The 15,402-nt window shown below is 42.8% G+C and overlaps 1 protein-coding gene across 1 annotated transcript in view; it reads left to right on the forward strand.

Annotated features, from left to right (window-relative positions):
• The window catches only part of GLE1 (GLE1 RNA export mediator), a 43,660-nt gene extending 38,210 nt beyond the window's left edge, over positions 1-5,450 (forward strand). The window contains exons 14-16 of the mRNA XM_029203061.1: positions 2,245-2,327; positions 3,120-3,183; positions 4,364-5,450. Coding sequence (XP_029058894.1) covers positions 2,245-2,327; positions 3,120-3,183; positions 4,364-4,432 — 216 coding nt within the window. The 3' untranslated portion in view covers positions 4,433-5,450. The remainder of the gene's footprint in view (positions 1-2,244; positions 2,328-3,119; positions 3,184-4,363) is intronic.
• The last annotated feature ends 9,952 nt before the right edge of the window (positions 5,451-15,402 follow it).

Raw genomic sequence — 15,402 nt, forward strand, 5'->3', positions numbered from 1 at the left:
TCTGAAGTTTTCTGTGCGTAGTGGAGAAGATGCCATCCTGGGCTATATCCCTCAGCCTCAGTGTGGTCACCCAGTGTAATGGGACTAATGTCCCACCATTGTGATTGCTGATTCCCAGGAGAGAAAATATGATTAACCAGCTTGGGTTACAGATTACCAGTCTCGTCTAGGAGGCTCCGTATAGTCCTCTCTGCCCATTAGGGACCCCACTACAGGGAAAGGGTAGGGTTTCTGTGGAAAGGAGACAGTTCTTAAAGAGTAAAGGCTTGGGGCACATGCCATAACAAATCTGGGACCATTTGGCCTATAACACCAACAGTTTCTAGTCACCTTAAAGCTCCTGAAGTCACAATATGGGAAGTATGTCAAACCTTTAGAATCAATAGTAAGTTAAGGTTTCCTTTTGTTTGGTTGGTTTCTTTTGAATTTTATTTTATCTATTTTTTATACAGCAGGTTCTTATTAGTTATCCCTTTTATACATATAAGTGTATATATGTCAATCCCAATCCCCCAATTCATCCCACCACCACCCCCCACAGCCACTTGCCCCCCTTGGTGTCCATATGTTTGTTCTCTGTATCTGTGTCTCCACTTCTGCCCTGCGTACAGGTTCACCTGTACCGTTTTTCTAGATTCCACATATATGTGTCAATATACGATATCTGTTTTTCTCTTTCTGCCTTACTTCACTCTGTATGACAGTCTCTAGATCCATCCACGTCTCTACAAATGACCCAGTTTCGTTCCTTTTTATGGCTGAGTAATATTCCATTGTATATATGTACCACATCTTCTTTATCCATTCATCTGTCAGTGGGCATTTAGGTTGCTTCCATGACCTGGCTATTGTAAATAGTGCTGCAATGAACATTGGGTTGCATGTGTCTTTTTTTTTTTTTTTTTTTTTCCGTACGTGGGCCTCTCACTGTTGTGGCCTCTCCCATTGCGGAGCACAGGCTCCGGACGCACAGGCTCAGCAGCCATGGCTCACGGGCCTAGCTGCTCTGCAGCATGTGGGATCTTCCCAGACCGGAGAACGAACCCGTGTCCCCTGCATCGGCAGGCGGACTCTCAACCACTGCGCCACCAGGGAAGCCCACATGTGTCTTTTTGAATTATGGTTTTCTCTGGGTATATGCCCAGTAGTGGGATTGCTGGGTCATATGGTAATTCTATTTTTAGTTTTTTCAGGAACCTCCATACTGTTCTCCACAATGGCTATATCAATTTACATTCCCACCAACAGTGCAAGAGGGTTCCCTTTTCTCCACACCCTCTCCAGCATTTGTTGTTTGTAGATTTTCTGATGATGCCCATTCTAACTGGTGTGAGGTGATACCTCATTGTAGTTTTGATTTGCATTTCTCTAATAATTAGTGATGTTGAGCAGCTTTTCATGTGCTTCTTGGCCATCTGCATGTCTTCTTTGGAGAAATGTCTATTTAGGTCTTCTCCCCATTTTTGGATTGGGTTGTTTGTGTTTTTAATATTGAGCTGCATGAGCTGTTTATATATTTCAGAGATTAATCCTTTGTCCATTGATTCATTTGCAAATATTTTCTCCCATTCTGAGGGTTGCCTTTTCATCTTGTTTGTAGTTTTCTTTGCTTTGCAAAAGCCTTTAAGTTTCACTGGGTCCCATTTGTTTATTTTTGTTTTTATTTCCGTTACTCTAGGAGATGGATCAAAAAAGATCTTGCTGTGATTTATGTCAAAGAGTGTTCTTCCTATGTTTTCCTTTAAGAGTTTTATAGTGTCTGGTCTTACATTTAGGTCTTGAATCCATTTTGAGTTTATTTTTGTGTATGGTGTTAGGGAGTGTTCTCATTTCCTTCTTTTACATGTAGCTGTCCAGTTTTCCCAGCACCACTTATTGAAGAGACTGTCTTTTCTCCATTGCATATCCTTGCCTCCTTTGTCATAGATTAGTTGACCATAGGTACATGGATTTATCTCTGGGCTTTCTACCCTGTTCCATAGAATCAATAGTAAATTAAGTTTGATTCACGTTTTCTGAAACACCTGGCTACCCGACAGTCTGGTTAAATGGAGGTATTACCGTATATAAGAAATGCTTCAGAAGAAAGCTGGATTTTAATTCCGTTGCTTAGCTGGCTAAGTGGCATTGTGGTTGAAATTCTTGATAGGCACAAAAGGCAAAGGTCTGATTGTCCTTTATGGATCTCTCATATGAGTGTGAATTTTCATTCCCTGCTCTGACAGTGCCCACCTTCCCCTCTAGGTGTGTGGGAATGCCCTCATGAAGCAGTACCAGGTCCAGTTCTGGAAGATGATACTTCTCATCAAAGAGGACTACTTCCCCAGGTATTAGACTTGTTGAGTAGACACCAGGGGATTTGGTAGGTGAAAACTTACGACGTCAGATACCGTGGCTGCTGTTACATGCTGTTTCTGACTCAGTTAAGTACCTGTGTTAAGTGTAACATCTGCTCCCATCCATCTCCTCTTTGTTATTTGAATAAACGCTTCTGAAGTCTCTCTTAAATATTGTTGACTAAATAAAAAAAACAAATTAGGAAGATCTTGGATTCAGATACCTGACGTTTTTTAAACTCTCTTCTTTTCTAAACTCCCCCAGATAATCTGGGATGGTGATTACATGCAGTCATGAACGAAACCAAGGAGGCAAAAACTCCCTCAGTAAATCAGCTGGTGAAACTGATTGGTCAGCCAGTTTGCTTGGCTCTGTTGTGGCCTTAACCTTCAAGGACCCTCTCATTCCTCTCAACTCACTGGCCTTGCAAAGTGGGGAAAGGCATTGGCAGCACCCATCCCACCTGATCACAAAGACCTTGGAAAGGAACAGTGCTCTCTTTTCCTTTATCCACTTATTTGAAAAAAATAAGGGGACTTCCCTGGTGGTCCAGTGGTTAAGACTCCATGCTTCCACTGCAGGGGGCATGAAAAAAGAAAAAAGAAAAGAAAAGAAAAAAATGTTGAGACCATTTAGTAGAGTGACAGCATCCAGTCTAGAAGACATGTCTGTGAGTCATTTGATCTGCCCCTTCCTCCAGATCAGCAGGTCTCTTAACTCCTCCAAAAGATAAGTGTGAGTCATAGGTGTGACTCACCTGTCTTCTTTTTCTCTCCCTGTAGGATTGAAGCCATCACCAGCTCAGGACAGATGGGTTCCTTCATACGCCTCAAGCAGTTCTTGGAGGTAAGATGCCCTTAGACCAGCACATCCCAGACTGTTGTCGACCTCCAGTGCACCTGTGTCTGACGTGTCTTGCACATCCAGACTCTGACTGTGGTCTCTTCCTCTTGATTTTTCCCAACCCTACTGTTTTGTCCATCCACCCCTCTTCACCTTAAGGGCTGCTATTTCATCGTCTTCCTACGCGTCATTGTCCATACTGCCCGTGGGGAAAAGCTCTCCTAAGAGATGAATAAAATATATGTAGTGAATCTTATCTCACTGATACACTTTTTGCATGTTGGCCAAGGTTCTTTTCTCAGTCTCAGGTCTAGGGAACAGGTATGTGTGGTCACTTTTCTCCACGAAAACAGGCTACAGTTTGAGCCAGACTCCTCTCCTTTTTCCAAGTGCCAAAAAACTTTACGTTTTGATATGTCTGCCAAGACAGCCAACTGACTTCCAGTTTCCAGTAGCCCAGTTGGGGAAATTGCAGTAGTGAAAGGTGAGGCCAGGCTGTGGGAGATGAGAGTGGGACAGACATTAACAACACCCTGGCATTTGTCCTTCACTGCAATTCATGCAGAAGGAGAAGTCTTAGAGACAACCTTTTTTTTTTTTCAATTAATTTTTATTGGAGTCTAGCTGGTTTACAATGTTGTGTTAGTTTCTGCTGTACAGCACAGTGAATCAGTTACACATATGCATATATCCACTCTCTTTTAGATTCTTTTCCCATGCACGTCATTGCAGAGTATTGAGTAGTTTCCTGTGCTGTACAGTAGGTTCTTATTAGTTATCTGTTTTATATAGAGTAGTGTGTATATGTCAGTCCCAATCACCCAATTTATCCCTCCCCCCACCCTGTAACTATAAGTTTGTTTTCTACATCTGTGACTCTATTTCTCTTTTGTAAAGAAGTTCATTTGTACTATTTTTTTTAGATTCCGTATATAAGCGATATTATATTTGTCTTTCTCTGACTTACTTCAGTCAGTATGACAGTCTCTAGGTCCATCCACATTGCTGCAAATGGCATTATTTTGGGTTTTTTATGGCTGAGTAATATTCCATTGTGTATATATGTACTATATCCATAGGACTTACTTCCTCTTGCTGTCCCTCAAAGTTTCTTCCAAACTTTAAGTGTTGGAAGCAGTGTTATCAGAGAATCATTCTGTTTTCCTTGTCTTTCCCTGACCAGAAGTGTTTGCAGCGCAAGGAGATTCCTGTCCCCAAGGGCTTTCTGACTTCCTCCTTCTGGCGTTCCTGATGTTACTCCATCGCCCACCATCACCATTTTGTTGCAAAGGGACAATAATAAAGCAACTGAAGACAGCTGTATTTGGGAGAAGTCATGTCAATATGTGTTTTGTGTACTTGTACCTTGTCACTAGGAGAGCAGATTTTCATGGGTCACAGATCTAAGAGGTCCTTTAGTAGATGTGATGACTCCTTAAAGGGGTCCGCATGGCAGAGTAAGCAGAATTGGCCTTTCTCGTTTTTGCAAAAAATTTGAAAAAAAAATTATGAGAAGACTTTAGCACTTGATCTCACCCTTGATTTCCTTTGTCTCTAGTATCTTTCAGAAGGTAGGTTAATACCTTGACCATTTCACTCTGAGCTGAAGTGGCTTTCACTCCACCACCACACCCCAGCCCCTCCCCCCATGCTGCCCCCAGGAGGAGCAAAGACTCAAGGTCACCTTTAAAGTAGCAGTTAATAGATGAGGCCCAAACCCTCACATGCAGGACTGGCTGGCGGAGGTAGCTTAGTGTCTGGGATTAGGACTGTTAACACATGTTATATTGAACCAGGAAGCACTGTTTGTCCTCTTACTTTGGAATTTGGTTCCTGGATGAGTCGGCATGCGTGAACCAAACTTTGTTTTTCAATTTGAATTAAGATGGGCTGAGATGGAGCTTGCAACATTGTACATGAGCTGAGCATCCATAAGCAATGAGTCAGGGGTTTAATAAAGATGTTGAGGAAGAATTGAGAACTGCCTTATAATTTTTTTACATGTTCTGAGTAATGAATGATGATAGATTTGCCTGACTAAAGCCACTACAAAAATCCAGAGTCTGGCTGTACAGATAAGAGTTGAGATTTGCTTTATGGAAAGACTCATTCTCTTGGATCTATTCCTCTGTAGTAAATGTTGTATGTGGGGATGTGTTTCTTGTGGAGGATTCTCTGGTAATCTTGAGTCGCTCGAAGCGACCCATTCTGTGAATTATTGACCGTAGTGCCAAAAGATAAGTAATAAAGCTTGATTTTTAAAAACCGTTTGCTGGTATCTAGTCTGTTCAGTATGATCAACTTCCTGTACCTGGAGCTGTGTAAATCATAAGGGGCATGGTGGTGCCCGAGTCTAGGTATAGAGTGGTGTGTTTTTCTCTTTTTTGTCTTCTTGACCTTCACCTTGGGAAAACTGATTTTTTTCTGTCATTTCTTTTGTGGAATTATGTACCAATAACTGACCCTGTTTTATCTACCAGATGGGAAAGAAAGTCTTTTGATGTGGATACAATGGAATGAACACTGGGGAAGGAGTCTAGAGACTTGGGTTCAATTCACTTTTTTTTTTTTCACATCTTTAATGGAATATAAATGCTTTACAATGTTGTGTTTCTGCTGTACAGTAAAGTGAATCAGCTGTATGTATACATATATCCTGTATCTCCTCCCTCTTGAGCCTCCCTCCTGCCCTCCCTATCCCATCCCTCTAGGTCGTCACAGAGCATCGAGTTGATCTCCTTGTGCTATGCAGCAGCTTCCCACTAGCCGTTCATTTCACATTTGGTAGTGTATATATGTCAGTGCTACTCTCTCACTTCATCCCAGCTTCCTCTTCCCCACCCTCCCTCCCCGTGCCCTCAAGTCCATTCTCTACGTCTGCGTCTTTATTCCTGCCCTGCCACTAGGTTCATCAGTACCGCTTTTTAAAATTCCATATATGGGCATTAGCATACAGTATTTGTTTTTCTCTTTCTGACTTACTTTACTCTGTATGACAGATTCTAGGTCCATCCACCTCACTACAAATAACTCAGTTTTTTTCCTTTTATGGCTGAGTAATATTCCATTGTATATATGTGCTACATCTTCTTTATCCATTCATCTGTTGGTGGACATTTAGGTTGCTTCCATGTCCTGGCTTTTGTAAATAGTGCTGCAGTGAACATTGTGGTACATGACTCTTTTTAAATTATGGTTTTCTCAGGGTATATGCCCAGTAGTGGGATTGCTGGGTCATATGGTAGTTCTATTTTAGTTTTTTTTTTTTTTTTTTTTTGGCAGTACGTGGGCCTCTCACTGTTGTGGTCTCTCCCGTTGCGGAGCACAGGCTCTGGACACGCAGGCTCAGCAGCCATGGCTCACGGGCCCAGCCATTCCGCGGCATGTGGGATCCTCCCGGACCGGGGCACGAACCCGTGTCCCCTGCATCGGCAGGCGGACTCTCAACCACTGCACCACCAGGGAAGCCCCTATTTTAGTTTTTTAAGGAAACTCCATACTGTTCTCCATAGTGGCTGTATCAATTTACATTCCCACCAACAGTGCAGGAATGTTCCTTTTTCTCCACACCCTGTCCAGCATTTATTGTTCCTAGAGTTTTTGAGATGGCCATTCTGTCTGGTGTGAGATGATATCTCATTGTAGTTTTGATTTGCATTTCTCTAATGATTAATGATGTTGAGCATTCATCCTTTCATGTGTTTGTTGGCAGTCTGTATGTCTTCTTTGGAGAAATGTCTGTTTAGGTCTTCTGTCCATTTTTGGATTGGGTTTTTGTTGTTGTTGTTGTTATTGAGCTGCATGAGCTGCTTGTAAATTTTGGAGATTAATCCTTTGTCAGTTGCTTCATTTGCAAATATTTTCTCCCATTTTGAAGGTTGTCTTTTGGTCTTGTTTATGGTTTCCTTTGCTGTGCAAAAGCTTTGAAGTTTCATTAGGTCCCATTTGTTTATTTTTGTTTTTATTTCCATTTCTCTAGGAGGTGGGTCAAAAAGGATCTTGCTGTGATTTATGTCATAGAGTGTTCTGCCTGTGTTTCCCGCTAAGAGTTTTATAGTGTCTGACCTTTACATTTAGGTCTTTAATCCATTTTGAGTTTATTTTTGTGTATGGTGTTAAGGAGTGTTCTAATTTCATTCTTTTACATGTAGCTGTCCATTTTTCCCAGCACCACTTATTGAAGAGGCTGTCTTTTTTCCATTGTATTTTCTTGCCTCCTTTGTCAAAGATAAGGTGACCATATGTGCGTGGGTTTATCTCTGGGCTTTCTGTCCTGTTCCATTGATCTATATTTCTGTTTTTGTGCCAGTACTGTATTGTCTTGATTACTGTAGCTTTGTAGTATAGTCTGAAGTCAGAGCCTGATTCCTCCAGCTCCATTTTTCTTTCTTAAGATTGCTTTGGCTATTCAAGGTCTTTTGTGTTTCCATACAGATTGTAAATTTTCTTGTTCTAGTTCTGTGAAAAATGCCATTGGTAATTTGATAGGATTTGCATTGAGCCTGTAGATTGCTTTGGGTAGTATAGTCATTTTCACAATATTGATTCTTCTAATCCAGGAGCATGGTATATGTCTCCATCTGTTTATGTTATCTTTGATTTCTTTCATCAGTGTTTTATAGTTTTCTAAGTACAGGTCTTTTGCCTCCTTAGGTAGGTTTATTCCTAGATATTTTATTCTTTTTGTTGTGATGGTAAACGGGATTGTTTCCTTAATTTCTCTTTCTGATCTTTCGTTGTTAGTGTATAGGAATGCCAGAGATTTCTGTGCGTTAGTTTTGTATCCTGCAACCTTACCAAATTCATCGATTAGTTATAGTAGTTTTCTGGTGGCATCTTTCAGATTTTCAATTCACTTTTAGGTTTGTGACCTTGAGTGGGTCATCCACTCTCTGAACCTCAGTATCCCCACCTGCGAAACACAAGAATTGGACCAGTCACCAGATGAGTAGTTTTCAAATTGTGCTCAGTAGCGGTGCCTTAGGGCAGAGCTTCCCTGCTGTGTGTCATAGCATACTGATCTCTGTAGCCCATGGGGCCCGTGGCCATTTGCACTTCCTTTCTCTACCTGTGCTTTACAAATGGCATTTTCTGTGCATCATGACGGAACAACTTGGGAAGCACTGGGTGCTTGGGTGTTGAGTGGATGGGGCTCAGCTGTATAGTCAGTCAGCATATGGAGGCTTTGTGCAAATTTTTAAAAGGCTTCGCTTCCTACTACTGCCATCTGCTGGAAAGCTGTTCTATTAATAACTATGAAAATGGAACCAGGAGGTGAGCAGTGCCTCTTACTGGAGTTATGCAGCTCACATTTGCACAGCCTTTAATAGGACTAATGGGCCTGCATGGAACGCTGGGATTCTCTCTGCCACAGCATTTTTGCTTTATGTGCTGTATATATTGGAGTTCTTTGTAACATTATATATGGGAAAGTTCTGCCAAAAATGAAATATAAAAAAAAATCACTGGACAAGATGATCTCTGAGGTCTCCTCCACTTTGAATTTGTACCACTCCATAGCAGACACCTCCTACAATATTTGAATCTTCTTTCTCTAGACATGTTTAACAGTCTTGCACGTGTCATTTAAAGCTTGGTATTCCTATTGGGTTCTTGATGGTAAACCAAGAAAGGAGAGCATCACAGAGGCCAGGTTTTCAATACTCACTGATAGCGTTGCCTCCAGAGGTAGAGATTGCCGGCCGATAGCAGTGACTCCTGGTGGATGGTAGCGTCAGATTTCTAAGAGTAGAATACCAAGGACTGCATTTGCCTTTAAATTCAAGCGCTCACTTGCCTGCTTGCCTCCTTTCAAGTTTGACCTCATTTCTTAGGCTGAGTGCCCATATTTTTGTCTTATCATGGTCCTACATCATTTATTTATTTATTTATTTTTGGCTGCGTTGGGTCTTCGTTGCTGCGCGTGGGCTTTCTGTAGTTGCAACGAACGGGGGCGACTCTTTGTTGTCATGCGTGGGCTTCTCACTGCGGTGGCTTCTCTTGTTGCAGAGCATGGGCTTCAGTAGTTGTGGCTCACAGGCTCTAGAGCGCAGGCTCAGTAGTTGTGGCGCATGGGCTTAGTTGCTCCGCAGCATGTGTGATCTTCTCAGACCAGGGCTCGAACCCGTGTCCCCTGCATTGACAGGTGGATTCCCAACCACTGCACCACCAGGGAAATCCTGTTCTACATCATTTTAAAGCAAATTTGATGATGAATTGGAAGTTCCAATGGGAGAGAAACCCAACACATCCCTTGGATAGAAGAATGGAGTTGTTCTGGAGGTTTCCCACCCACGTGCTAGGAGCTTTCCCCCACTTCTCAAGCTTCCTGTGGTGATAGCAGTGACATAATTAAGTTTGAATGTCTTCTATCTCAGTGCCAGGAAAAAAGAGCTTCCCACAGGTGCCTTATCAGGCTTGGCCATTCACTTCCCTTTTCTCTGTGCCATTAATGAATCCCTGATATTAGGTCCTGTGGACCTGCAGAAACCAGATGAAAGCTATGGTCTCCCAGCTATGTGAAACACCCATTATAGAGGAATTTATAATATCATCTAGTTTACAGCCAGGCTCCATTTATTTTAAATATCAATCTACACAGGTGATGTAGTCAAGAAACATTTTTCTTTTAGCTCCTTCAGGATGTTTACACTAAATGTAGTACATGTTGCTGGATTGGAACCTGGTCCAGGAAAAGAAAGATCATTCTGTGTGTTTGTCTTGTAAAGGATGTTGGGACAATTAGCAAAACTTGAATAAGGTCTGTATGTTAGATAGCAGTATTATGTCAACATTAATTTCCTGACTTTGATCACTGTATTGTGGTTATAAAAATAAAAGTACTTGTTCTTAAAGTACTTAGGGGTGACTGGGCATGACGTCTGCAACTTATTCTCAAATGATTCAGGGGAAAAATATCTACACGTGTGTGTATATGTGTAAGTATATACCATCAGAATAATGGAGCAAATGTGGTCAATTGTTAACAAATTGGGGAATCTGGTTGAAGGGTGTATGGGATTTCTTTCTATTACTCTTGTAATTCTTTACAAATTTGAAATTATTTCAAAATTAAAAGATAATCCTCTTCCCGACTTAAAAAAAAAAACAGCAACAAAATCAGGCCTACAATTCTGATGAGGTGACAAATTCAAGCTCTAGAACCTACAACCCTGCAAACAGGACGGTGATGCCAAAGGTGACCTTGAAGTCATCAACCTGTAGCAGGGATGGAAATTTGACCCTAAACAGGTTTTGCTGGGACTTCCCTGGTGGCGCAGTGGTTGGGAATCCACCTGCCAATGCAGGAGACATGGGTTCGAGCCCTGGCCCGGGAAGATCCCACATGCTGCAGAGCAACTAAGCCCATGCGCCACAACTACTGAGCCTGAGCTCTAGAGCCCGCAAGCCACAACTACTGTGCCCACGTGCCACAACTACTGAAGCCTGTGTGCCTAGAGCCCATGCTCCGCAACGAGAAGCCACCGCAATGAGAAGCCTGCGCACCGCAAGGAAGAGTAGCCCCCACCCACCGCAACTAAAGAAAAAAGCCTGTGTACAGCAATGAAGACCCAACACAGACAAAAATAAATAAACATATTAAAAAAAAAAGATAATCCTCTCCCCCACTTAAAAATAAAAACAAACAACAACAAAATCAGGCCTACAATTCTGATGAGGTGACAAATTCAAGCTCTAGAACCTACAACCCTGCAAACAGGACGGTGATGCCAAAGGTGACCTTGAAGCCATCAACCTGTAGCAGGGATGGAAAGTTGACTCTAAACAGGTTTTGCTGGACTTCTGTGGTGGTCCAGTGGTTAAGAATCCACCTTCAATGCAGGGGATGCAGGTTCAATCCCTGGTCGGGGAACTAAGATCCCACATGCCACAGGGCAACTAAGCCCACGTGCCGCAGCTACTGAGCCCGCACACTCTGGAGCCTGCGTGCCACAACAAAAGTTCCCGCATGCCGCATCAAAGATCCTGTGTGCCGCAACTAAGACCCGATGCAGCCAAATAAATAAATAAGTAAATATTTAAAAAAATAAATAGGTTTTGCAAAATGCTTCCTACTTAAAGTGAAGTAGGTGACTGGGGGGTAGAATTTTAATTCAATGGAGAACGAGATTTACAAACTTGGAGTGCTTGATGCTTTGAACTAAAAGTTACCATAGTGCAGAAGAATGCTCCATTTCATCTAGGTCAGCTTTGTCCAGGAAGTTTTTCTGCAGGAACCTAAAAAAGAGTTCAGCAAAGAAGTTTGGCAGCTACTGTGTTAAAGGTAAACTAGGTGAAGTACTATATGAAATAAGAATGGCAGGATGTTGATAATTGTTGAAGCTGGGTGGTGAACAGGTGGAGGTTCACTGTACTATTCCATTTTCTAGGTTTATCTTTGAAATCTTCCATAATAAAATGTTTAGATTATAAAGAAAAGAAAAAGGACTTTTCTTGCAGGACTATTTGGTGCCTTAACTATGATACTTTGAATTAACCTCCAAGAGTTCATATTGTTTCCCAAACTTACCACAGAACTCTTGAGCTTCTCTTGGGACTAGTATTTCTGAGAATATACTTTTTGAAATGCTTTAGTTGGAGGTTAGGATGGTCAAGAAAGTATCTTGAGATAGTACTTCATCCAGATACTTAAAACTATCTGTAAATTTTTTAAAAGGAGATAAAAAAGTCCAAAAAGCCTTTTATTCTAGGTACCCACTGTGAACATCTCTTTAATCATCTCTGTGCATATATACATGGATATACAAATATAGCTCTTAAGTAAATAGCTCTTAATTAACTGACTGCCACTGTTCAGTAACATCTTAGATATTTTTCAAGTCAATCAGTATGAACTATATCACCAATATAGTCTTGAATTAATGAATCTTAACCATTTTTCAGTTGGTGACTAGCTGCTTCTAATTTTTTTTTACAATTATTAACATTCTTAAATATATTTTCTACCTTCTTAGGTTGTATTCCTAAATATAACGTTGTGTCAAATGGCATGCAAATTTCATATGCTGATCCATATCACCAAACTGCTCTTCCAGAAAGGTTCTACTTACATAAACTCAAAATGGGTAAGATTTGTCAGAAATGAGGAGTGGGTGTTGGGAAAGAAGGACATTCTAATTTAGGGGGAAAGTATGAGCAAAAGCATGAAGGTGGAAGAATAAATAACCTGTTTAGGAAGTGGCTAAGCTCAGGTCTAGAGAAGAGCAGTAGGAAATAATGCTGTGGAAAGTTTGTGTAGGCTCCGGAATCTCTATTAAAATAGTGTGGGTGGGGACTTCCTTGGTGGCACAGTGGTTAAGAAACCGCCTGCCAATGCAGGGGACATGGGTTCGAGCCCTGGTCAAGGAAGATCCCACATGCCGAGGAGTAAGTAAGTCCATGCACCACAACTACTGAGCCTGCACTCTAGAGCCCGCAAGCCACAACTACTGAGCCCACATGCCACAACTACTGAAGCCTGCATGCCTAGAGCCCGTGCTCCGCAACAAGAGAAGCCACTGCAATGAGAAGCCCACGCACCGCAATGAAGTGTAGCCCCTGCTCGCCGCAACTAGAGAAAGCCCACGTGCAGCAAAGGAAGACCCAACACAGACAAAAATAAATTAATTAAATAAATTAAAATAATTATATAAAAAATAATAATAGGGCTTCCCTGGTGGCGCAGGGGTTGGGAGTCCGCCTGCCGATACAGGGGACATGGGTTTGTGCCCCGGTCCGGGAAGATCCCACATGCCGCGGAGCGGCTGGGCCCGTGAGCCATGGCTGCTGAGCCTGTGCGTCCAGAGCCTGTGCTCTGCAAGGGGAGAGGCCACAACAGTGAGAGGCCCGCGTACTGCAATAAATAAATAAATAAATAAATAAAATAATAATAATAAAATAAAATCGTTTGGGTGATTCGGTAGGCAGTGGGAAGCTACTAGAGTTGTATTTATTTATTTATGGCTGCATTAGGTCTTCATTGCTGCACAGGCTTTCTCTAGTTGCAGCGAGCGGGGGCTACTCTTGGCTGCGGTGCGTGGGCTTCTCATTGTGGTGGCTTCTCTTGTTGCAAAGCACGGGCTCTAAGGGTGGGGGCTCTAGTAGTTGTGGCACGTGGGCTTCAGTAGTTATGGCTCACAGGCTCAGTCGTTGTGGCGCACGGACTTAGTTGCTCCGCAGCTTGTGGGATCTTCCTGGACCAGGGGTCGAACCCGTGTCCCCTGAATTGGCAGGCAGATTCTTAACCACTGCGCCACCAGGGAAGTCCGCTACTAGAATTTTTTGAGAAGGTTTCACATGGTTTATGAAACTGATTCTGCGTGTTCAGGATGAATAGAAAGGAGAGAGACTGATGGGGCTTAAAAGGTGTTCCCGTGAAAGTACATACGGGAAATAAGCCAGCTGGATTAGGAAGATGTGCCAGGGGAGTGAGGGGCTCCCCTCTCTGCTGTCACTTACAGTCCTGTTAGGCAAACCAGCCTGTTAAGTCCATGCTCCCAGCAGCTATCAGGCCTCTTCTCTAATGTGGCCCCTGATTTCAGCGGCAGTCATTGTAAAGTAATGTAACATTTACAGTTTAAAATTTAACATAAAATTTACAGTTTAAACCATTTTTAAGTGTACAGTTAGTTGTTTGGCATCAAGCACACTCACACTGTTGTGTTAACCATCAACACCATCCATCTCCAGAACTTTCTCGTCTTGCAAAACTGCCACTCTGTACCCCTTAAATACTGGCTCCCCATTTTCCTGTCCCCACAGGCCCTGGCAACCCCAGCTCCACTTTCTCTCTGTGAATATGACTGTTCTAGGGTTCTCCTGTAAGTGGAATCATACAATATTTGTCCTTTTGTGTCTGGTTTATTCCACTTAGCAGAATGTCTTCAAGGTTCTTCCAGTCACTGTGTTGAAGATCTGTGCTATTCCTTGCCAGCTCTGACACTGCAGAATCTCATCTGGGAAGAAGTACAGTGCACCTGCCAGGGTGACTTCCCAATCGGCTCCCTTCTTGGGGGGCAGATAAAAGAGTGGTGCTTGCCTGTTAACTTTCGTGTGTGTGTGTGTGTGTGTGTGTGTGTGTGTGTGCACGTGCTTGTGTGTTAGAGAAAGAGAGAGATTCTCCCAGGGAACGTGGGCAAGTAAATTGCCATGGCCAGAGTATGTGAAAACATCATTACAGTTAGTTTCCCAATGGTTGACCTCTCGAATGACTCGTAAAGGTATGGGGACTACCTAAATGCCTCTTAGGATAGGGCACATATCAAACCTTCCTAGAACTGCTAGAATAGAAAAAGGAGCTTGGGGGAGTTCCCTGGTGGCCTAGTGATTAGGATTCCAGGCTTTCACTGCCGTGGCCCAGGTTCAGTCCCTGGTCAGGGAACTGAAATCCCACAAGCCGCAAGGCACAGCCAAAAACAGAAAAAAGAAAAAGGAGCTCGGAATTCAGTCCTAACTGTACCCCCACCTTTGCAAGAGGCTGGGATGGACATGATTAGATTGGTTACAGAGCTGCTATGCTACCCTTTTTTGTTTTTGTTTTTGTTCTGAATGAGCGGCTCTCAGAAAACAAAGAAAGCCAGTGTCTCCTTCATTATCTCCTTCCCCACACCTAGCAGAGTGTCAGGCATATGGTGAAATTGGTGGGAGGTGAGGTAGGCAGACAGTAGAACACAGGAAGAAGGGCTTTCTAAATGTCTCATTTCCAGTGCCAAATGCGGACGGGGTGGGTGACTGGGTGGGCACTACACAGGGCTGGAGGCAGTGGGTTTTGGCCATGTCTCAGATCAGACAAAGGATCGACAAATAAGACTTTCATTTCTGTATCAATACAGAAGCTGTCTCTAAGATCTCAAATCTGTTTTGCGCCTGGTAAAAGCAAAACCCCCATTTCACTAGGAGGCCAGATTGATATAAAAGAAAAATCCTTCCTTTTTGCAGCTTCTGTCCACAGCCTTGAGCCCCGTTCTTTGCTGGAGCAGACGGTCTTGGAAATTTTGGAGAGCTATGATTGTGTTAGCCATTTTGTACACAGAGCTGAGTATTTGGTTAAACATTTTGCTGCTACCCACTGGAGAAGACGCCATCAGCTGTTCCCAGTAATGCACACCCCAGGCAGGAGTTACCCGGTCCTGTTTTCTCTACATGGAGGATTGCAGGAAATGCCTCTCAGCTCCTATGTCTTTCCTCCAGATTCTGTAAAGCCGCTTCTGGGGTGTGGCCACT

This window comes from Monodon monoceros, unplaced genomic scaffold (assembly GCF_005190385.1).
Source record: "Monodon monoceros isolate NGI ecotype Baffin Bay Population unplaced genomic scaffold, NGI_Narwhal_1 Super_Scaffold_5, whole genome shotgun sequence".
Classification (NCBI taxonomy): Eukaryota; Metazoa; Chordata; class Mammalia; order Artiodactyla; family Monodontidae; genus Monodon; species Monodon monoceros.